Raw genomic sequence first — 22,583 nt, forward strand, 5'->3', positions numbered from 1 at the left:
CACCCCACTAGGACCCCAGAGACACACACACAGACACACACACACCCCCACACACATTATACACACACTACATAATACATACCACACACGCCACATGCATAACACACACCACACATATTGCACACATCTACAACTCATCACACGTATACACACCACACATATCATATCCCACACAAATACACACCACACACATACACACCCATCACACATGTACACACATCACACCACACACACATACATATACACCATACACTCTACACACATACATTGTACACACACATGCAAACCATGTATACAAATACATCACACAAGCACACATGTCACATGTACACAAATACCACGACACACACTGAGCCAGGCCTCAAGGAGACAGAGGGAAGGGCGCTGGCTCCCTGGTGAGGTGAACGGGCTTTCTCCCTGCCTCCTTCTGCTCCAGGAAGTGGTCTGTGCTGCCCCACCCCCTTCAGCCCACACGCAGTCTCCACCCCTTATCTGACATTTCTAGGTGGTGAATGAAGCTTGCCCTGAAGTTTTTCTCCTCACAAGTCCCCACAGCACCCAGCACAGCACCTTGCACAAACAACATCTTCAACAAATGGATATAATGAATTAGGGTTCAGCAAATGAAAAATGATAGCACTTAATTATCAGAGTGGCAGAACTATGGATGGTTTGCTTGTTTTTTAAAAATTTGTTTTATTTCACCTTTTCATTTTGGGTAAACTTTTTATATTTTTGAATAGATAATACATTTACATATTTCAAAATTTTAAAGGGGAAAACTTGCATCCACACAAAAACCTGCACATGGATGTTTATAGCAGCCTTAATTCATAATTGCCAAACCTAGAAGCGACCAACTGCAGTGGGTGAATGAATAAATAAACTGTGGTACATCTAGAGGATGTAAAATTATTCAACACTAAACAGAAATGAGCTATCAAGCTATGGAAAGGCATGGAAGAAACTTCCATGCATGTTATTAAGTGAAAGAAGCCAGTATGAAAAGGCTACATACCTTATGATTCCAACTATAAGATATACTGGAAAAGGTAAAACTGTGAAGACAGTAAAAAGATCAGTGGTTACCAGGGTTTGCAGGGGAGGAAGGGATGAGTAGGTGGAGCACAGAGGACTTTTAGGACAGTGAAAACACTCCATATGATTCTATAATGATGAATACATGTCATCATACATTTGTCCAAATCCACGGAATGTACAACACCAAGGGTGACCCCTAATGTAAACTATAGACTTTGAGTGATAATGATGTGTCAATGTAGGTTCATCTTGGGTAAAAAATGTACCATTCTGGTGAGTGATGTGGATAATGAGAGAGGCTATGCGTGTGTCGGGGTGGGGGGCATATGAGACATCTCTGTACCTCCCTCCCAAGTTTGTTACAAACCTAAAACTGCTCTAAAAAATTGTCTTAAAAATTTTTTAAAGGGCACCAAGGCTATGGGTATCTTCTTCCATTCATGTCCCCCAGGCCTCCAGATCCCACCCTGGAGGGAACCAGTGTTAGCTGCTGTTAGTGCATTTGCATATTAACATTTATTATATTTATATTATATTAACATTTCTCCCCTCTAACAGAATGACAGTACTCTAGAAATTATCCCATCTTGCTTTTTCACTTACTATAGCTCAGTGATCTTTCCCTATTGATATAGAGAGAATGTCTTACTCTTTTTTTATAGTTGCAGAGAATTGCATTGATACTGTTCCCTAACACAGTTAAAATCCTACAGATGGACAGTAGGTGACTTCAAGTCTTCTGACATCATAAACAGTGATGTAATGAATAACCTTGTGCATGTGTCATTTTGTATGTGTTCAGGCATATCTGTAGAACAAAATCCTAAAAGTGGAATTGCTGGGTCAAGAGGTACATGCTTTGTAATTTTGATAAATTATTGCCAAATTGCCCTCGATAGAGACTGTACCAATTTCTAGCTCCAGCAGCCGTGTTATATGAGTACCCGTTTCCTCACAACCTTCAATATTTTAAATTACAAAACTAAGATCCAGTCACTCTGAACACCAGTTAGAGAGTCCACTTATAAAATTACTATGGTGTGTGGGGGCCTGGAAGTCTGGAGATGAGATTCTTGAGAGCAAAACAAAGACCTAATTGGAGACTTGCAGACTGTGTCAGCTTCTAGTAACTCGCGTTCACACCACAGCTCCTCTGGACACCGGCTTACTCCAGGGGGGCATCATTCCCCTCTTTGCAGACTTCAGCTTGCATGCAAAGCCTAGGTTTTGTAGCTCTATGGAAACCATGAATACTTACTTCCCAGGCATTTTTCTTTGAAGGAACCAGAGCTAAGATCCTTGAAGACTTGCATCCATTTGCATCACAACTGGCGATGTCTATTCAGATGTTTTGGGCAGACTTCCTGTTAATGGTATAATAATTTTATAAAAGTAAAAGAACGAACTCTGATGATCACTTGGGAATATATTGGTCTAATTTCCACTTCTTTCTTCTCCAGGGGCAGAAAGCTTGGATAGAAAGAACCTTTTGCAAACAGGAATGTATCTTTGTAATTCCCAGTACTAAAGACCCTAACAGGTAAATTGGAAGCTATAATTAAGACATTATCCAAACCAGCATTTGTCCACCAATTGCCAGCAACTATTCTTCTAGTGTTTGTGGGAGGGGGGAGAAGAGTCAAGAAGGATGGCCAGAATCTATTCCCCACCTGAGTCATTAACCAGGGAGTCACTTGGGCTAATAAGCTCCTCTGTTAAGATGCAAATAGCCTCAGGAAAGAGTTACTTGTCCACCACTCACTCTAGAATGAACTCTCTTAACCAGATGGGCCCGCTGTTTTCCTCTTAGCCTTGGTGAGATCAAGGAGCTGAGGGCTTTAGACAGATTTCCAGGGTATCTTCTGGGCCTCTTTGTTAGTTTCATAATGTATTTAGATGAAAAGGAACTTCCATCACAGAAAAGATCTGAGTGGTTAAGGGAACTAGATGTAACTTTATGAAAGGGTTTATTTTGTACACAAAATGTCAAACAATTTCATCTGCCTACATGAAAATACACCTGTTATAAACTGAACAGATGGCCTTCTAAAGCCATGAAAGTGATCAGAGATGAATTTAGCTAAACTTCTCATCTCTGAGGGCAAAAGCTAGGAGGCTGAGTTTGGAGGGCTGCAGGGAATGGTTTATTTGTACGTTCACCCAATGTGAAATCCGTGCAGGAAGGACCACTGACGCGGGGTGCAGACTCTTAGAGATCACCTGGTTCAAGTTTATTTGACACATGCAACTTCAGCCCCCACATTCCCAAGCTTGCCCCCTTCACCACCACCCTGTGGATTCCTCTCCCTGCTTAAGCCTTAGTGATTACCCCCCAAGGCAAGAAACACCACTATGGGACAATGCCAATGATCATAAGTCTTCCCTTTGTTGCACCTAAAGGTCCTTCCTTATTTCTGTGGCACCCAGACCCTCCTTGGTGGAAACTATCTATGCCAGCCCTCCTTAGCACCTGCCAGCACTGCAGTCCCCACACAGCCAAGTAGCTAAGCATCAGAAGGAGCAGAAAGGGCTTGAGGAGCTCACACATGAGACCCCGCTGTGAGCTCCATGCATTCTCTAGCATGGGCTGAAAAACCTGGAATGAAAAAAACAACCATTTAAAGCCCCTGGAAATGGTCCCAAGGGCCAACAGCAAATGAAGAAATATCTACTCAAGAAAAACTACAAAAATTCAGTAAGAAAGGCTAGAGTCTGTGGTATGTGAACCAAGAGAGCTCCCTCTCTTCCCCCTCCCAGCTCAGTAAGGCAGAGACTCTACTTCAGATTGCTGCAACCAAGAACAGAGGGTTCCTTCTCCCCCATCTCCCAGTGATAGGAGCAGAACTTCAGTGTTTCTCATCCTGTCCCCAGATATCTGTTGCTGAGGCTAAGTCCCAGGTGAGTGCATATAGGAGATGGGGCCCCCGTCTTCTGCCCAGGCCCCACCCATGCAAGCAGCAACACAGAAAGTGGGAGAGGCTGTACTGATTTCAGACAAAATAGATTTTAAAACAAAAAAAAATGTTACTAGGGGCCAGTCCAGTGGTGTAGTGGTTAAGTTCACACACTCCGCTTCGGCGGCCCGGGGTTCGTGGGTTCGGGTCCCGGGCATGGACCTAGGTACCGCTCCTTAGGCCATGCTGTACATGGCATCCCATGTACAAAGTAGAGAAAGACTGGAACAGATGTTAGCTCAGGGATAATCTTCCTCAAGCAAAAAGAGAAAGATTGGCAACAGATGTTAGGTCAGGGCCAATCTTCCTCACCAAAAAAAAAAAAAAAAGATAAAGAGGGACATTTTATAATGATAATAAAATCAATCCATTGGAAGATCTAACAGTTATAAGCACATACACACCTAATAACAGAGCACCAAAATGCATGAAGCAAAAACTGATGGAAATAAAGGGAGAAAAAAATAAATAATTCAATAATAATAGTTGGAAATTTCAATTCCTCACTTTCAATAGTGGATAGAACACCTAGACAGAAGTTCAAAAAGGGAATAGAAGAATTGAATAACACAATAAACCAACTAGACCTAACAGATATCTACAGAGCACTCCATCGAACAACAGAATATACATTCTTCTCAAGGGCGTGGGGAACATACTCTGGGATAGACCATATGCTAGGCCATAAAATAAGTCTCAACAAATTTTAAAGGCTAGAAATAATACAGAGTATGTTCTCCAACCACAATGAAATGAAATTAGAAATAAGAAATCAATAGCAGGAAAAAAAATGGGAAACTCACAAATATGTGGAAATTAAACCACACACTCCTAAATAACCAAAGGGTCAAAGAAGAAATCAAAAAAGAAATCAGAAAATACTTCAAGATAAGTGAAAATGAAGACACAACATACCGAAACTTGCAGGATGCAGCTAAAGCAGATCTGAGAGGACAATTTATAGCTGTAAATGCCTATTTAAGAAAGAAGAAAGAAATTAAATAAGTACCTTAACCTTCCACCATGACACACTGGAAAAAGAAGAGGAAACTAAACCTAAAAGAAGCAGAAGGAAAGAGATAATAGAGACTAGAATGAAAGTTAACGAAATAGAAAATTTTAAAGCAACAGAGAAAAATCAATGAAATCAAAAGCTGGCTTTTGGAAAAAAGTGACAAAATTGACAGACTTTTAGCTAGATTGATAAAGAAAGAGAGACAACTCAAATTATTAGACTCAGAAATGATAGGACATTACTACCAATCTTACAGAAATAGAAATGAGTATAAAGGAATACTATAATTTGTACACCAATGACAATATATTAGATAACCTAGATGAAATGTGCAAATTCCTAGAAAGACACAAATTATGAAGCTGATACAAGAATAAATATACAATCTGAAAAGACCTATAAGAAGTGAAGAGATAAGATTAGTAATCAAAAATTACCACAAATAAAAGCTTAGGTCCAGATGCCTTCACTGCTGAATTTTACCAAATATTTAAAGAAGAATTAATACCAATTCCTCACAAACTCTTTAAAAAAATAGAAGATGAAAGAACACTTTCCAACTCATTTTATGAGGCCATTACTACCCTAATATTAAAACCAGATGAAGACATCACAAGAAAGGAAAACTACAGATCAATATCTCTTGTGAATATGGATGAAGAAATCCTAAACAAATACTATCAAACCAAATCCAGCAACAGATAAAAAGAATTATAGAACATAACCAACTGGGATTTATCCCAGGAATGCAAGGTTGGTTTCACATCAGAAAATCAACTAATGCAATACATCACATCGATAGAATAAAAAACAAAAAAGCAATGATCATCTCAATTGACACTAAAAAAAATTTGAGAAAATCTAACACCCTTTTATGAATAAAACAAAAATAGAAAACTAGGAATAGAAGAGAGTTTCCTCAACCTGATAAAAGGCATCTGTGAAAAATCCATGCCTAACATTATAATTAATGGTGAAAGATAGGATGCTTTGGCCCTAATATCAGAGACAAGACAAGCATGTCCAATCTTACTACTTCTATTAAAAATTGTAGTAGAGGCTCTAGCCAAGGCAATTAGGTAAGAGAAAGAAATAAAAGGCATCCATATTGGAAAGGAAGAAGTAAAACTATCTTTATTGCCAGATGACATAACCTTGTATATAGAAAATCATAAAGAATCACAAAAAAAGATTATAACTAATAAACAAGTTCAGCAAGCTTGCAGCACACAAGATCAATACACAAAAATCATATATTTTTCTACATACTTGCAATGAACAATATGAAAATGAAACTAACAAAACAATTCCATATACAATAGTATCAAGAACAAGATACTTAGGAATAAATTTAACAAAAGAAATGTAAAACTTATACTCTGAAAAGTACAAAACACTGTGGAAAGAAATTAATGAAGATGTAAATAATTAGAAAAACATTCCATGTTCACGGATTGAAAGACTTAACATTGTTAAGACAGCAACATTCCCAAAATGATCTGCAGATTCAATGCAATCCTTACTCGAATCCCAGTTGGCTTCTTTGTAGAAATTGACAAGCTGATTGATATGGAATTTGCAAGGAACCCAGAATAGCCAAAATAATCTTATAAAAAAAGGACAAAGTAGGAAGACTCACATTACCTGATTTCAAAACTTATTGCAAAGCTACAGTAATCAAAGAAGTGTGGTACTGGCAAAAGGATAGACACAGAGACCAATGGAATAGAATTGAGAATCCAGAAACAAATCCATACATCCATGGCCTATTGACTTTTCAGCAAGGTTGCCAAAATCAGTGGGGAAAGCATAATCTCTTCATCAAATGGTGCTGAACCACCTGGAAATCAACATGCAAAAGAATGGCTTTAGACCCCTACCTCACACCATATATAAAAAATTAACTCAAAATGTATCAAAGACCTAAATGGAAGAGCTAAAACTATAAAACTCTTAGACAAAAACTTAGGAGTAAATCTTCATGACCTTAAATTTGACAAAAGATTCTTAGATATGACAACAAAAGCATGAGCAGCAAAAGAAATATACTTTCAATGTTACTTGTGTAGAGAAGAATTCAACAGTATTGAAAAATTCTGGAAGGTCAACTCTATATCTGGAGGGCATGATTGTACTTTGTCACAGAATGTTCACTAGTTGATGCCCATATTGATGTTATCAAGAAATCAAAAAGAGTTAAAATATGTTCAGTAAGGAAGGGCATCCATCCAATGTGTTTAAAATAGACTGGTATGTAAATAGATATACACTGATTATCTGGAAAAGGCCATTATAAGGGGCATCTCTGTCCCCAGTTAAGCTGGATAAGTAGGTGTTAGTCTGCCCCCATTCAAGTGCTATTCTCCTGTTCAGGTTAACTCATCTTAAGGAGAAAAACATTATAGAAAGACTCTGCTTTGCCTTTCTTTTCAGGTGTTGCTGTGGCCAGCTCACCAACCAGCATATTCCCCCTCTGCCAAGTGTGACACCCAGCAAAAATGGAGAAGAAATCAAACAGGTGGAGACTCAGCCTGAAAAATGGTCTGTCGCCAAACACACCCAGAGCTACCCAACAGATTCCTATGGGATTCTTGAATTCCAGGGTGGCGGATATTCCAATAAAGCCATGGTAAGAGAGGCCTTAGGAAGGGATGCCACTGGGCCCACAGCCTCCATCAGAGGCCCAGCCTCCCAGACCCCCAGACTGCAGACACCTGGTCTTCTTTCAGGGGTGTGGCTCAATCTTCCTAGATATCTGGTTGCAAAGACAAGAAATATATCTGCACACTCAGCTTTTTAGCCATGAGATTTGGAAACTGGGCACTGTTATAGAGAATACGTAGTGTCCCCTAAATCCATACCAAAATTGTGAGTCTGTAAATCATGTTCCAGCCCAACGCTGCAACCATACATACTCATTACTCCATCTCCAGTGATGAGAGAGAAATTACATTGTTTTTTGGGGTTGTTTAGGGTTTTGTTTTCTTATAACTGTGGAACTTCAACCCCCTTTAAATGAGTTAGGAGTGTCTGCAAATATTTCCCTCTGAAGTTCATCCACAGCCTTCCTGGGTCTGCATTCAGCTGGCCCAGGAAGACCAAGGTCTTTCACATTTGCATGTAAACAGGGAGTGCCCTCTGCCTTTCTGATGACCCTGCCAGAGAGAGGAGGCATCAGCACTGTGATCCCTTTAAGCCAATTCTGAATAGTACTCCTGTGTGCCCAATCAGACCATTCTTGCAATTTCATTTTATTTCACTGGCCCAATATCGTTCTTCAAATAAAATTCAGTAGTGTTCCAAATACCGCAACATAGAGTCTTCTGCAATGGCGCGCTACATATTGGCACAGACACAAAGAAGCAGTTCATAAGGGCTAAGGCATCTGATCATTAACTTCTTCTTCACCTTGAGGGGAAGGTCAAGTTCAGAGGTTGGCCCGTGATCCCCATTCACAGCACCCACTCAATGTGGCCAAGGCCACTCCCTCAACAACACACTGTCCAACCTCTGGGGCCAGAGTTCTAGCTGAGCCCACTATGGAACTGATTCCTTCAAGATTAGGGTTGCCAGGTAAAATGCAGAACTCTCAGTTATATCTGAATTTCAGATAAACAATGGATAATTTTTTTAGTGTAAGTAATGTCCCAAATATTGCATGAGGCATACTTATACTCAAACATTTTCTGTTGTTTATATAAAATTAAAGTTTAACTGGGTGTCCTGTATTTTTATTTGCTAAATCTGGCATCCCTTCCAAAGTTCCCTTCTGTCACTTGGCCACCGACTCACACAGGGGGCCCCAGAACCCTGAGGGAAAGAAAGCCAGACTGCGCTTGCTTGAACAGGAGCAATAGCCCTGTTCCCGTGTGGCACAGGAGGCAAAACCAAGCACAGGTGCTGAGTGTCACGTACTCTTTTGCAGTATATCCGCGTATCCTATGACACAAAGCCAGATTCGCTGCTTCATCTCATGGTGAAAGATTGGCATCTAGAACTCCCCAAGCTCTTAATATCCGTGCACGGAGGCCTCCAGAACTTTGAGATGCAGCCCAAGCTGAAACAGGTCTTTGGGAAAGGTCTGATCAAGGCCGCCATGACCACTGGGGCCTGGATCTTCACTGGGGGCGTCAGCACTGGTAAGAGCGGGCCCTCTCCCTCACTGTAAACACACAAACCCAGAACTCATCATGGTTCCCAAAGAGCTTCCACATAATTAAGATCAGCAAACAAGGCATACTGCATCCTGATAATATTTATGACAGAAGTGAAATCTTATTCAGTAGCTTTTTTTTTATTTTGGTATGATATAATATGGTCAACATTTCTGGCACCCACTATGTGCCATTCCCCAAACTGAACCCTGTACAAGCCTCATTTCCATTGAGGCTGTCAACAGTCCTTTCCCCATATGCAGGAGAGGAAACTGAGGCACAGAGAGGTTGAGGAACATGCCAGCAGTCTGGCTCTCAACTTCAGCTGAATGCCACCAAGGACTGCCAAAGAGATCCCAGTTACTTCCATCCTTAGGTCTTGGAAACGTGTAAAAAAAATCCTGCACAGTTGTTTTGGGTTTTGTTTTTGTTTTGTTCTCCCTTTTCTAGACTAATGCAGGATGACTAATTATTATGAGCTCAGATTGTCAGTGTACTTTCTTTAAATGGTGAAGATCATTATGTCTCAACCCTGTGCCATAGGAAATGGAGTGGCTCAGAGGAGGGGTCCCTAAAGTTTATGAATAGTGGTATAATGGGAGGTAAAGAGCCTAAAAATATGACTTATGGCTGCTCACAGGTGTCATCAGCCATGTAGGGGATGCCTTGAAAGACCACTCCTCCAAGTCCAGAGGCCGAGTTTGTGCTATAGGAATTGCTCCATGGGGTATCGTGGAGAATAAGGAAGACCTGGTTGGAAAGGATGTAAGTGTTTTCTCCCCAGACATTGGCAATTTTTTTAAATCAAAGTCTTTATTTTGAGATAATTGTAGATTCACCTGCAGTTGTCAGAAATAATAAAGAGAGGTCCCATATACCCTTTACCTTTTCCCCAGTGGTAACATCTTGCAAAACTATGGTATAATATCACAACTAAGCTATTGACATCAATACAGTCAAGATGCAGAACATTTGCATCACCACCAGGGTCCCTCATGTCGCCCTTTAATATCCATACCTAATTCCCTCCCACCTCCCTCATTAAACCCTGGCAACCACTAATCTGCCCCTCACCTCTATAATTTTATCATTTCAAGAATGTTATATAAATGGGATCATACAGTGTGTAATCTTTGAGGATTGGCTCTGCTGTTTGACTGATGCAGGTTGTGTGTATCAATAGTTTGTCCCTTTTTGTGTTTGAGTGGTATTCCGTGGTATGGATGTGCCACAGTTTGTTTAACCATTTATCTGGTGAAGTGCATCTGGGTTGTTTCTAGTTGGCTATTGCAAATAAATCTGTCATAAACATTCTTGTACAGAATTTTGTGTTAATGTAATGTGATGTAATGTTTCTCTGTGATATATGCCCAGGAGTGCAATTGCTGGGTCATCACTATCTAAAATAAATCATTTTTTTCTAATTTAATATAGAAATTTGCAAAGAAAATCCTTCAATAGAGAGGATAGGGAAGTGAGAGTAGGTTTAAGTGCACCATGAGATGAAGCAGTCACTACATACATATGTATTCTTGTTTCCCCTCTTGGTCTTAATGTCCAAACTCTGCAGCTCTGATTTCTATTGTGCATTTTGTCAGGTAACAAGAGTGTACCAGACCATGTCCAACCCTCTAAGTAAGCTCTCTGTGCTCAACAACTCCCACACTCACTTCATCCTGGCCGACAACGGCACCCTGGGCAAATATGGCGCCGAGGTGAAGCTGCGAAGGCAGCTGGAAAAGCATATCTCTCTGCAGAAGATCAACACAAGTAAGTTCTAACTGGGCTGCAGCTGCCACCATGAAAACCAGGCTGAAAAAGGAAACTGCCCAAGGGTGTGTAGACCTTAACCTTGATTCTTGTTAGATCAACAGAGGATGACTTGCCTGGACCTTTACCTTCTCCACCTACCAAATCACACTCCTTGAGCTATGTTGTGATGCTTTGCCCCAGGTTCACAAGGAGGGTTGACGCAAGAAACAGCTCTGCAGCAGTTGTCGTGGTGATCACATTGCCTGCCATCTTGTCCAATGGCTCTTGTTCCCTGAAATTACTGTACTTATCTTTTTTTTTTTTTTTTTTTTTTTTTTTTTTTTTTGTGAGGAGATCAGCCCTGTGCTAACATCCGCCAATCCTCCTCTTTTTTTTTTTTTTGCTGAGGAAGACGGCCCTGGGCTAACATCTGTGCCCATCTTCCTCCACTTTATATGGGACGCCGCCACAGCATGGCTTGCCAAGCAGTGCGTCGGTGCGTGCCCGGGATCCAAACCAGCAAACCCCGGGCCACCGCAGCGGAGCGCACGCACTTAACCGCTTGCGCCACCGGGCCGGCCCCGACTGTACTTATCTTTTTAATGTTTGAACAGGAGAAAAATTTCTCACTCAAAGACTTAGTATGATTCCTTCTGTCCTCTAAGTGTTATGTGATCATTAAACTAAATATCTCTGTAGCTCTAGGTCTCTCACCCAGACTAAGACAGGCAGGGTGGGGAAACCTCTTGAGACGGCTGCAGGAGCCATCTGCTCCTAACGGGGCACCACCTGTGCTGGTCCAGGTGGCTCAGCCCTGCGGGGAGCTGCCACCATCGGGAGAATGCTGAGGTCAAGCTAGAGAGATAGGAATGAACCTCAACCAGATGAAATGATAATAACAACCAGTTAGAATTAAAATAACTGGTGTCATCTCTTGGAACATGTTCATACTCCAGCAGTTATCATTGTCAAACAATTGTTAAATGATCTTAAAGAGTATTTTGTTTTTTACCGTTACTGGTAAGATTTTTGTGAAAGACAATCTAAGCCTGGAAAATGGTCACTCTAAAGCATAATTAAAGGGTCTATGAGACTGCGCGAGTGGTTAGAATGGGACGGCCGACAGAAAAGTTGTGGATTTCCAACAATCAGATCTCTGTTGATAAACTGGTTGATGACTGAATTTTTTATTCTCATATTTTTTATTTTCCTGGACTTGTAGTTTTCACACTGCCCAGCTTCACTTGGCCATGTGACTTGTGGGCTTCCCTTTGTCATCCTTTGCCTAGGGCTCTGAGTGGGGCAGGGACAGCAAAGGGGTGCTCAATCGTCACCTCTTACTGCATGGAGCTTCGGGGAGTCCAGCCTAAACCAAGAAGAGTCAATTCTACTCTGTTTCTAGAAAAGAAGGTGATTTTGACCACCATATTCCTGAATATCTAGAATGCCAAGCCTCACTTGGTTGGAAATGCCAATGGCAGGGTCCACATCATCTTGGTCCATTTTTCCAGTATCTCTTGGCCAGGGCCTGGCACAAAGCAGACCCTCAGCGTATATTTGCTGAAATGAACTTTACTGAGATTATTCTGGTAGAAGAAGACAAAGTTGTTCAAAATTTTTACAAGTTTCTGACTGTAGAAATGCATTGTGGAAGCAAACCAGACACTCTGAGTTCTCCCACTTGAAATTCTTAGATCTTCTCTTAAGGCATGCTAGCAGATTTAATCTAAAGGGCTTTAGAATTGTACGACCAAGGACACTTCTTTTACTTGACATTTGTTAATGTTGATCAGTTAACTCCCATCACAACTAATGGACACTTGGTGAGACATGCTCAGAATATAGTCTGTCATGGCCAGTTTGGGGTAAAACTGTAAAGTAGGTAAATTTGTCTCTGGGGCTCCTCCACTCCCACTGTCTTCTCTTTCTAGAATCCCAGGTTCCTGGAATCATCCTGCTGCCCAGAGCCCAGTCTGCTGGTTCTGCCACCAAAAGCTAGCTGCTCCTACTGTGTTCCTGCAGAGTCCTATTATCTGACAGAGACAGAAGGAGGACTCTGGGAACAAGATATTAACTGATGGGCTAATGGTGGTCCATGGGTTTGCCCTCCCAGATAACTCACTGCCTATTCCGGGCACTGGAGGCAGAAACAACTACTACAACATACCACATTTGTATGCCACTTAAAGTTGACAAAATAATTTGATAGCCGAACATTTTCTTATATTTTATATCCATTGCTCCCTTAGGAGAAAAAGGAGGCATTGTGATGATTTATCTTTTACAGATGGTCATCTACGGCTCATGGCATCTTGGTGATGGGCCCAATGTCATAAGGCTAATACCTGAGAGGCCAGGAATTCAAGTGAGCTCTCCCATCGCTGGCCCAGATCTCCTTTCACTTCGTCATTGTCTAAGGGACCACCACCCAGGGAGGGAATTTCACCTGGGGCAGGGCAGCAAGGGAGGTATTTTTTTAGCAAGGGGAATCTTCCAACATTTCTCACATCTTACTTGACGTAACCCATATGCCAGGTGAGTTATACATGGAGTTTAACCACATAAGATTCAGGAAATTCATGATTTTGAGGCTCCAGCTTTTCCGATAAGGCCACAATATGGAGTTTGAATTAAAAAAATGAAACAACCATCACATGCCCGAATTCCTTCAAGTCTCTTGGTGAACACTAACACCGTGTGGAGCATTCATCCAGTCGTAAAGGTCTCACTCTTCGCTGTATTTCAGACATTAAAACCAGCGAGCAGATAATGCCGTGACGTTGGTGTGAACAGCGCATGTGGTGTGTGTTGCAGGACTGGGGCAGGGCGTGCCCGTCGTGGGCCTCGTGGTGGAAGGGGGCCCTAACGTGGTTTCCATCGTCTTGGAGTATCTCCGAGAAGACCCACCGGTCCCCGTGGTGGTTTGCGACGGCAGCGGACGAGCCTCGGACATCCTGTCTTTTGCACACAAGTACTGTGAAGAAGGAGGGTAGGATTTCTGACTTGTTACGAAGGGTGGGCTTTTAGCTGCCTTCTTGTTAGACCAAGAAGAAAACCTTAAGAGATACATTTAGCCATTCCAAAAATGTTAAATAAGAAAAAAAAAAGTATTAAATAAGGAAGATTTACTATATTTCCTCTCCCATTTCCCGAGTTCAGCATGTGAGGGAGCTGTCAAGAGCATGATGTTTCTTACAGAATTCTTTCTCTAGGGGAACACACTCTCTTCCAACTTCATTTTCCCTTATAAGGTTTTCAACAAGCCTGGAATTTAGGACAAGCGTGAACACAGTTTTTGACTATGGTCCCTTTTTGTGTCCTATCCCGGGACACCTTCCAATGGTAACGTTTCAAATCAAAGATGCCAGACAGACATAGAGATGTCTGATTTAGTCACGTATAAATTTAACTTGAGTTGTTTTCTGCTTTTGCATTTCCTTTGAACAGGATAATAAACGAATCCCTCAGGGATCAGCTTCTCGTTACCATTCAGAAAACATTTAATTACAACAAGACACAATCACATCAGCTGTTTGCAATTATAATGGAGTGCATGAAAAAGAAAGAACTCGTAAGTGTCTTCAGTTTATTTCCGAACCAGCTCCACAGAGACAAGTGTTTCCTTCCTAATTCTGCCCACGTGTGCATGGTGGAGTTGTTCACATTTTAGTTCAGGCTTTTCCGAGAGGCAGTTTACAAGTCCATACCAAATGGGCAGTTATGTCCAGGTGACGGAAGCATAATAAGCGCATGCAGAGGAGGGCCCCAGGTACTTTCAGACTTTGGTAAATGTCAGGTGACATTGTCCCACATCACACCAATTCCGAGGTTCATGATATTCATCCAATTTAAGGACTTGAGGAAGGTGACACATACGACCCTTTTGCTTACAAAATTCTATCACTTCACTTTCCAAATGCTGCAATTATTCCCACTTCTTGCCTCCTTAATCGTGTTTATAAGAAATAGGCACTCTTGTTGTACATAACATCAGCCTCTTCAAAATTCCAAATTTATGAATTTCCTACAAATATATCAAATCTGAGTAGAAATGATTTTGTCATCCCGGGTAGCAATTTAGATATTGGAGTGTAGATCCTGGGTGGGCTCCCCTCCTCTCCAGGGTGTTGGAGCAGATTGGGTAAATAATAAAATAAGGATCCAGGCAAGGATTCAGAGTCAGGACGAGCAATGCTATCCCTTCTGGAAATCAAAAGTGCCTGGTCTAAAACTGCTTAGCTCTCAGAATCATTGCATTACATCAGTTTCTCTGGTCCTTTTTTTTTTGGTGAGGAAGATTGTCCCTGAGCTAAAATCTGTGCCAATCTTCCTCTACTTTGTATGTGGGACACCGCCACAGCATGGCTTGATGAGCGGTGCGTAGGTCCACAGCCGAGATCTGAACCCACAAACCCCAGGCTGCTGTAGCAGAGCACACAAATCTAACCACTAGGCCACCGGGTCAGTCCTCTATGGTCCTTTTTTTAAAACACCCCAATTCTCCCTCATATTTTCAACTTTGTTTTACTCAGTCTTTTCATGATTAACCTGTTTTCAGGTCACCGTGTTCAGAATGGGTTCTGAGGGTCAGCAAGACATCGAGATGGCCATTTTAACTGCCCTGCTGAAAGGTAAGCTCTCAGGAAATGGCAACTTCTGTCCTTTCAGTTTGCTGGCCTGACTTGGGGCTTCCCTCGTGGCCGGGAAATCCCTCTCCCTCTTCTCCTGCCCCAGCCAGCCAGGCTGCCTAAAGTTATCTCAGTATGCAGCCATGGTAGAATGACAAGGCTCGAAATGGGTTTCTCGGGAGGGAGTGTTTTCTGTGGGTACCAACAGACCCTGATGGGCTGAAGTCAGAACAAGTTTCCATTTGTAACTAGTTCATTAAGGGTTTCAACTCATAGAGGGTAAACATGAAATGGTTTTTCATTGGCAATCACTGCATCCCACAGTGCTCTGTCCAATTTCCCCGTCCTGCTCCTAATGACAGCCACTCGTGGGATGATCTAGGACACACACTTCCTCCCTGCCTCTCAGCTACACTGGGAAAACAAGGGGGTAGGAAGGAGGGAGGAGAGGATGTCACTATCAGGCGGCTGCCTGGCAGCGCTGTGCTGGTCTCCCTGCAGCTGGAGGCTGGTGCTCTCGGCTGTGCTCACCTTCAGCCTGGAGGGGCAGCACCCCTTGGCCTGGCCTGGCAGACGTCTGGGCAGTCCCAGGGCTCCTGCTGTCTCGCAGATGAGGGTCCCGGAGTCACTGGGCTCCTCCTCTGTCCCTCCCAGGGAGACCATGCAGAGCTGGCGTGGAAAGAGGTTGCCTCCATCCCCCTCCCAGGCAGCTCTTTAAGAATATGGAGTTCTTAGCTTTGGGGCCTGAGGGTTCATTCAGGGGTGAGAGGAAAGGCAGCGATGCTCAGTTCCACCAGCGCTGAGCCAGCCCAGGGAAGCCCGCGCTCACCACCCAGCCCCTGCCCGACCCAGGCAGTCCAGGCACGGAGGGAGAACGCCTGTTTCCTGCCTTTCCAGGGACAAACGCATCAGCACCGGACCAGCTGGGCTTGGCGCTGGCTTGGAACCGCGTTGACATAGCACGAAGCCAGATCCTTGTCTTCGGGCCCCACTGGCCGGTGAAACTAAGTGTTTTTCAATTCATGCCATTTATCATGACTTTCCACAGATGCTGTATCAGTATGTTCTCTCTTGTGGCACAGATCTCAGGAAATTATCTGGGGTTTCTGATGATCCAGAGTGTAACCCATTAGGATTATTAGGAGATGTTGCTATTTAATTTCAAAGGACGGGCAAGAAGTGAGAGCTACTAGCACTAATTACGGGTTCCAACCAGAACTCTTGAAGAAATAACCACTAAATATTTTATCGTTGCTGGTGAAAGTGGGTTTTTACCCTTTTAAAGAAAAAGAAGAAAGAAAATAGCTCATTAAAATTAAATACAATTATTGCATTGAGAGCATTGATTTTTCAAACTATGTTCCGTGAAACCCTGGAGGACTAGAGAACTGTGTGTGTGTGTGTGTAACGTGTGCATATGGTTTAGTGTGTGTGTGGTCTATACCTGTGGTATCTGTGATATATGTAAGAGGATGTTTGTGTGTGAGTGTGGTATGGTTGTGTGTGGGTATGGTGTGGGGGTGTGTGCATAAGGAACGCGTGTGATGAACAGTCTAGGCCTCCTACCCCTCCTTCAATCAAAGCAGCTTCTTTGCTCTGTTTTGTAGATTGGGATTCAGGGTAAATTTTTGTTTGCAAAAAGGGCTCTGCTGCTTAAAAAGGGGTTTGGAATATCTAGAAGGTTCATGTCAGATTTTAAAAATCATATTTCTCAAAACATGCCTGGCATATCACTGCACAAATGCATTTCATTTTTAAAAATTACTCTTTATTAAATTAGTATGAAGAGTTTCTGGAATAAGATAAGCACATTAAAGGAATAAGATACAGGATTGGGAGGGTGTTTGTGTGTTGATTATTGAATTACGCAAATTAACAAGAATAGCACAATACCTTAAATATTTTAATTTTTTCTTTAATCTCCCAGTTTTTCCACTCTTGGTAAAGGAATTCAGAGCAAAATAAATTGCTCCATGAATGGTTATGAGGCAGAATGCTGTGGCAGAGAATCTAAAAGATTCCAAAAATCTCACAAGCTCTGGGGACCTTCTACTCAGGGAGAAGGACCCCGGCTCTTGTTTGTCTGTTTTTCTCTTTGACGAGGTGCAGCTTACTGAGGGTGCATTTTTGAATCAGCCACACAGAGACAGCCATGCTTTCAAGATTATAGAAAGAGCCTAACCCAGGGAATCTGCCACAACATACAGGCCCTGCCTGGCGTAAAATGATGGCCTGCCTCCTGTCTTCTTGTTACAAAAGCAATAAGTACTTTGTAGAAAATACAGACAAAAGCCATCACGCACTCACGTGCGCATCACCATAGAAAAATTCAGCAGTACCATATGTGTTTTCTAATTGCATTTTTCCACTCCTGTTGGCGTTAAGTACTATCCAACCACTTTTTAACGCTGCTTAGTGTTCTTTGCTTTCTATTACCCAGTTAAATACATAGATATGGTTTAAAAAGCAAATAACGAAGAAGAGCATACAATGAAAAGCAGAAGCCTCCTGTCCACCTCCCAAGGGCATTTAACTGCCTCAATGCTTAGGTTTCCTGGCACTGCACTGATACAGTGACAGAACACATTGTATCACTCTTTCTCCATTAATCACATGTAGATGTAGCCATCAATTTCAACACTTGGAAACAGAAGGAAGCAGCTCGCTTGCACACCTCCACCTGCCCTGTCCCTGCGGATTTGATAATTGCATGCTTAATTGTCTTGTTGGTTACCTCTACCACTGTAAAGAAAAAAGAACACACTAAGCCATCTACTTGTTTTGTCAGCTTCAGGCTCCCCTGTTGGACAATGAGGAAATTAGCTCTATATTTCCTCTTCCTTTACTTACACCTTCAACTTGCCTAATTCAGTCGGCCTCACCTTTACCTGCTGGAGATGGTTAACATTTACATACCATTCTCTAATCATTGTTGATGTTCGTTATACATCTTGCTTGTTAATCGTCTTTAAATTTTCATACTAGATTTTTTTTTTAACCAGTTGATGGATATTTGGTTTGCTTCCAGTTTTTGAGTGGGAACAAGGAATAATGTTGCTACGAACATTTATGTGCAAGTCTGTATGGACATATGTTTCCATTTCTCTTCGGTAGACACCTAGAAGTGGAATTGCTAGGTAGAATGGAAAATGTACATTTATCTATTTAAGAAACTGCATGTCTGTTTTCCAAGGTGGCAGTAGCATTTTACATTCCCACCAGCAGTATAGGAGAGTTTCTCCACGTCCTCGCCAATTTTTGGTATTGACACACTTTCTAATTTTAGCTATTCTAGTGATATGTAGTAGTATCTCATTATGTTTTTTTTTTATTTATTTTATTTTTTATTGAGATATAATTGACATATAACACTATATTAGTTTCAGGTGTTCATCATAATGAGTCGATATTTGTATATATTGTGAAATGATCACCACAATAAGTCTAGTGAAGATCTATCACGTCATATAGCTACAATTTTTTTTTTCTTGTGATGAGAATTTTAAGATCTACTCTCTCAGCAACTTTCAAATATGCAATATGGCATTATTAACTATAGTCACCATGCTATACATTACATCCCCAGAACTTATTTATTTTATAACTGCAGGTTTGTACTTTGTGACCACCTTCAACCATTTCCCCCATCCCCCACCCCCCATGCTAGGTCCTTATGTTGATTCTAAAAATGGAGAAACCAGCAGATTTTACTGTGATTATGTCAGATTGTTCACTGCTGACCCTAACATGACGATTGAACTCAAAGAGGAAGAGAGGTAGCCCTGGGTCACTCACTTGGGCCACACAAAGGAAAATATGACAATCATCAAATTTCTTACAGTTCATCAATCATTTAAAACTATACGACATTTTAGTCTCCTACATATTTGGATCATGACTTCTTTGAATAGATAGATGTTTGCTTTTCCTTACATTTAAAATTGATTCTCTTTTATTTTCTTAGCATATGCCTTCACATCATTAAGACTATTTATTCTCTTAATTATTACTGTCCATTGAGTGGAATTCCCTTTCTTCTTGAAGAATCTTTCAGAGCCTTGTGATTTTCTGGATGCTCTCAAAGCTGCACAACTATCCACTTCAGAAATCATCTCCCTGTATACTCACTCGGAGACAAGTCCATTGCTTCCTGCACTCCATGTCTTCCTCTCTCTCAGATTCCTCTTCATTTTGCTAGAGTATATCTTGAAGTAATTTTTTCATAACAGCGTGTGTGAAGATAACCATTCTTTGCCTTTACATGTTTGAAAAATGTCTGCCACACACAAGGCTCATATTTGTCATATGATTCTCCTTCAATTATGAATGAAACATGTTTTCTCTTAGATGTATTTTGAGGTCTGCTCTTTACCTTTTGTGTTTAGAAATTTCGCAAGGACATGTCTTCAATTTCAAACAAATAAAAATAGAAGTGTAAGGAGAATACCAACTCAAGCACCCTGCTTGCCACTCATATATCCATTCATTCTGCTTGGCTGTCAAAGGCCTCTCTGTGCTGAAGACCCGAATCTGTCCTCAGCTCTGTAAAATTTTCTTCTATCACTTCTTTGAGTATTTCATCCTTCATTTTCTCTTTCTCTCCATCTGGAATTCCTATCAGTCAAACAAATATTGATCCCCCTGGATTGATCCTCCATTTTCTCATTTCCATCTCTCCGTCAATTTGATGTATGTTTTTGGAAATCTCCTCAACTTTTTCGTTAGCTTTTATACTATTTTTTTATTGTACCCAATCATTTTTAATATCTAAGAAAACTTTCTTGTTCCTGGATGGTTCTATTTTCATAACAGCTTATTTTCATCTCATAAATGCGATATCTGAGGATACACATTGGATTTTTTAAAGTTCTCTTCTGTTCCCTGAATTATCCCTATTTTCTCCCTGGTCAGCTGCTCCCATTGTTCATTTTGTCCTTTTCTGTTGCAGATCCTTGCTTGTCCACCTACATTTCAGAGTGGGGGATGGGAATGATTGATTAGTATAGGAAGACTATTCTGGCAACAGGTTTTTCTCCTCCCTGGGAGGAGGACAAGGAATTCCCCATTTAAGAGTGAGGAGCACCCGCTGAACAGCTTTGCTGCACCATGTGCAGATTAAAATAGGCAGCTGAGGCGCTGGACCTCCCTGTGCAGGCCCTCCCAATTCTTGAGCAGACATCCTTCCCATTTCCACTTGGGGCTAAAGCCCAGGAGTGTAGTTGCTCTGCACCACTCACTGGAGTGGTGTTGTGACGTACAGGAGGGCATAGTGGTCTCCTGCTCTGTGGATGATCCTTTCACCAATCACCGTGCTTTCTGCCCACCCCTTAACTCTCATTCTTTGAAAATCTGGTCCCACCTCTACTGCTACCTCCACATCACTCATTCTGAGCTTCAGCTTCCTCTCCGTGGTTTTAACTGCCCATCAGTACTTCCAGAAATTTCTTAATAGCTCTGGTCTGCCTCTGCTCCCTGAAATGGATTTTTTTTTTTTTTGCCTCACAGTCCTCTGCTGTCATTTCCATGGGGAGGGAGAGAAAGCAGGAAACACATGATGAAGACTGCAACCTGGCACCAAAAGTCCTCTGTCTCCCAACGTTGGAGTATATGGTCTCCAAAGTCTTCCTTTAGTAGTTGAGTGCTCAATTAATGATGTACCAGTGAATCTATAGTCTTTCTAGAATTCTTGATAGAATAGAGAGCTGTCCCGAGAGAATAGTGTCTGATATATACAAGTAACAAGATAATTTATTTATATTGAATCATGAGAAGTTGGACTAACAAATTTTGAATAGAAATAGGCTAAACTCAATCCGAGCATCGAGGAGCAAGGCCTAGGGACATCAAGACTGCTGTCCACTTTAAAGACAAAGGTCTAGAAACCTTGGCTAGCCTCATTGAGAGTTTTGGAAATAGACAGAAAAGTCTACTGACTTTTTAGAATGAGAACTATTTATTTGGCTTCCATCTGTGGATGTAGGGCGTGGTCTCAGTAAAATCGTGCACTTGAGTCATAAAATCTAAAGTAGAAATTGATAATAATGCCTGGTGTTTGGATCATACACTGTGCTTTACACCATGTGTTCACATACATGAGCATTACTGGATCAGCCTTCACAGATCTGAAATAGGTCTGACAGTCCCCATTTTATAGTTTGGAAAAAAAAATTGATACCCCCAAGAGGTTAAGCAATTTTCCCCAAGTTTACTCATCACACTCCTAAATAGCAAATAGATCAAAGAAGAAGTCTCAGGAGAAATTTTTAACTAAATGAAAATGAAAATACAACTTATCAAAATTTGTAGGATGCAGCAAAAGCAGTGCTTAGAGGGAAATTTCTAGCGTTGAATGCATATGTGAGAATAAAAATTAAAGCAGAAATCAATGACATTGAAAACAGGAAATCAACAAAAACAAAATCTAGTTCTTTAAAAAGATCAATAAAATCGATAAGGCTCTAGCCAGGCTAACTAAGAGAAAAGAGAGACGACACAAATTACTAATATCAGAAATGAAACAGAGGACATCACTACAGATCCCACAGACATTAAAAGGATAAAAAAGGAATATTATGAATAACACCCCCAGCAAGTGATTTTTCAACCCATATTTGAGGTTGTGAAGGGAAACTTTCTCTCTCCAGATGTGGTCCATGCCATCCCACATCCTTTTAAAAGAGTGATGTCCACAAATTAATACCTTGTATCAGCTGTGAACTCACCAATGCAGCCCAGAATAGGGCCGTCACCTGCCTTGTGCTGGGGCTACACTTCTAGTAATACATCAAAATATAGTCTTTCACTCATATCAAGTTTCCATCTGCAGGAATTCCCAAGGGTTTTGTCATGCACACACCTGCTAACCACATCTCCCTCATCCTGCATTCCCGGGGTTAGCTGTTCTTGGATCCAGGTGGACCCAGATGGGAGACATTTTTACATTCCACCTTGCTACATTCAGTCCATAATGTCAACCTATCAAGATTTTTAAAATTCTGATTATGTCACCCAATATACTTACCATCTCACTTTCCTCTCA

At 41.4% G+C, this 22,583-nt stretch overlaps 1 protein-coding gene across 1 annotated transcript in view; it reads left to right on the forward strand.

Annotated features, from left to right (window-relative positions):
* TRPM1 (transient receptor potential cation channel subfamily M member 1) overlaps nucleotides 1-22,583 on the forward strand; it is a 148,436-nt gene that overhangs the window by 67,282 nt on the left and 58,571 nt on the right. Inside the window, 9 exon segments of the mRNA XM_058542269.1 lie at nucleotides 2,502-2,581; nucleotides 7,444-7,639; nucleotides 8,936-9,149; nucleotides 9,805-9,929; nucleotides 10,763-10,934; nucleotides 13,731-13,905; nucleotides 14,364-14,487; nucleotides 15,475-15,547; nucleotides 16,442-16,542. Of these exon segments, the coding sequence (XP_058398252.1) occupies nucleotides 2,502-2,581; nucleotides 7,444-7,639; nucleotides 8,936-9,149; nucleotides 9,805-9,929; nucleotides 10,763-10,934; nucleotides 13,731-13,905; nucleotides 14,364-14,487; nucleotides 15,475-15,547; nucleotides 16,442-16,542 (1,260 nt within the window).

Source organism: Diceros bicornis, chromosome 5 (genome assembly GCF_020826845.1).
Source record: "Diceros bicornis minor isolate mBicDic1 chromosome 5, mDicBic1.mat.cur, whole genome shotgun sequence".
NCBI classification, from domain to species: Eukaryota; Metazoa; Chordata; class Mammalia; order Perissodactyla; family Rhinocerotidae; genus Diceros; species Diceros bicornis.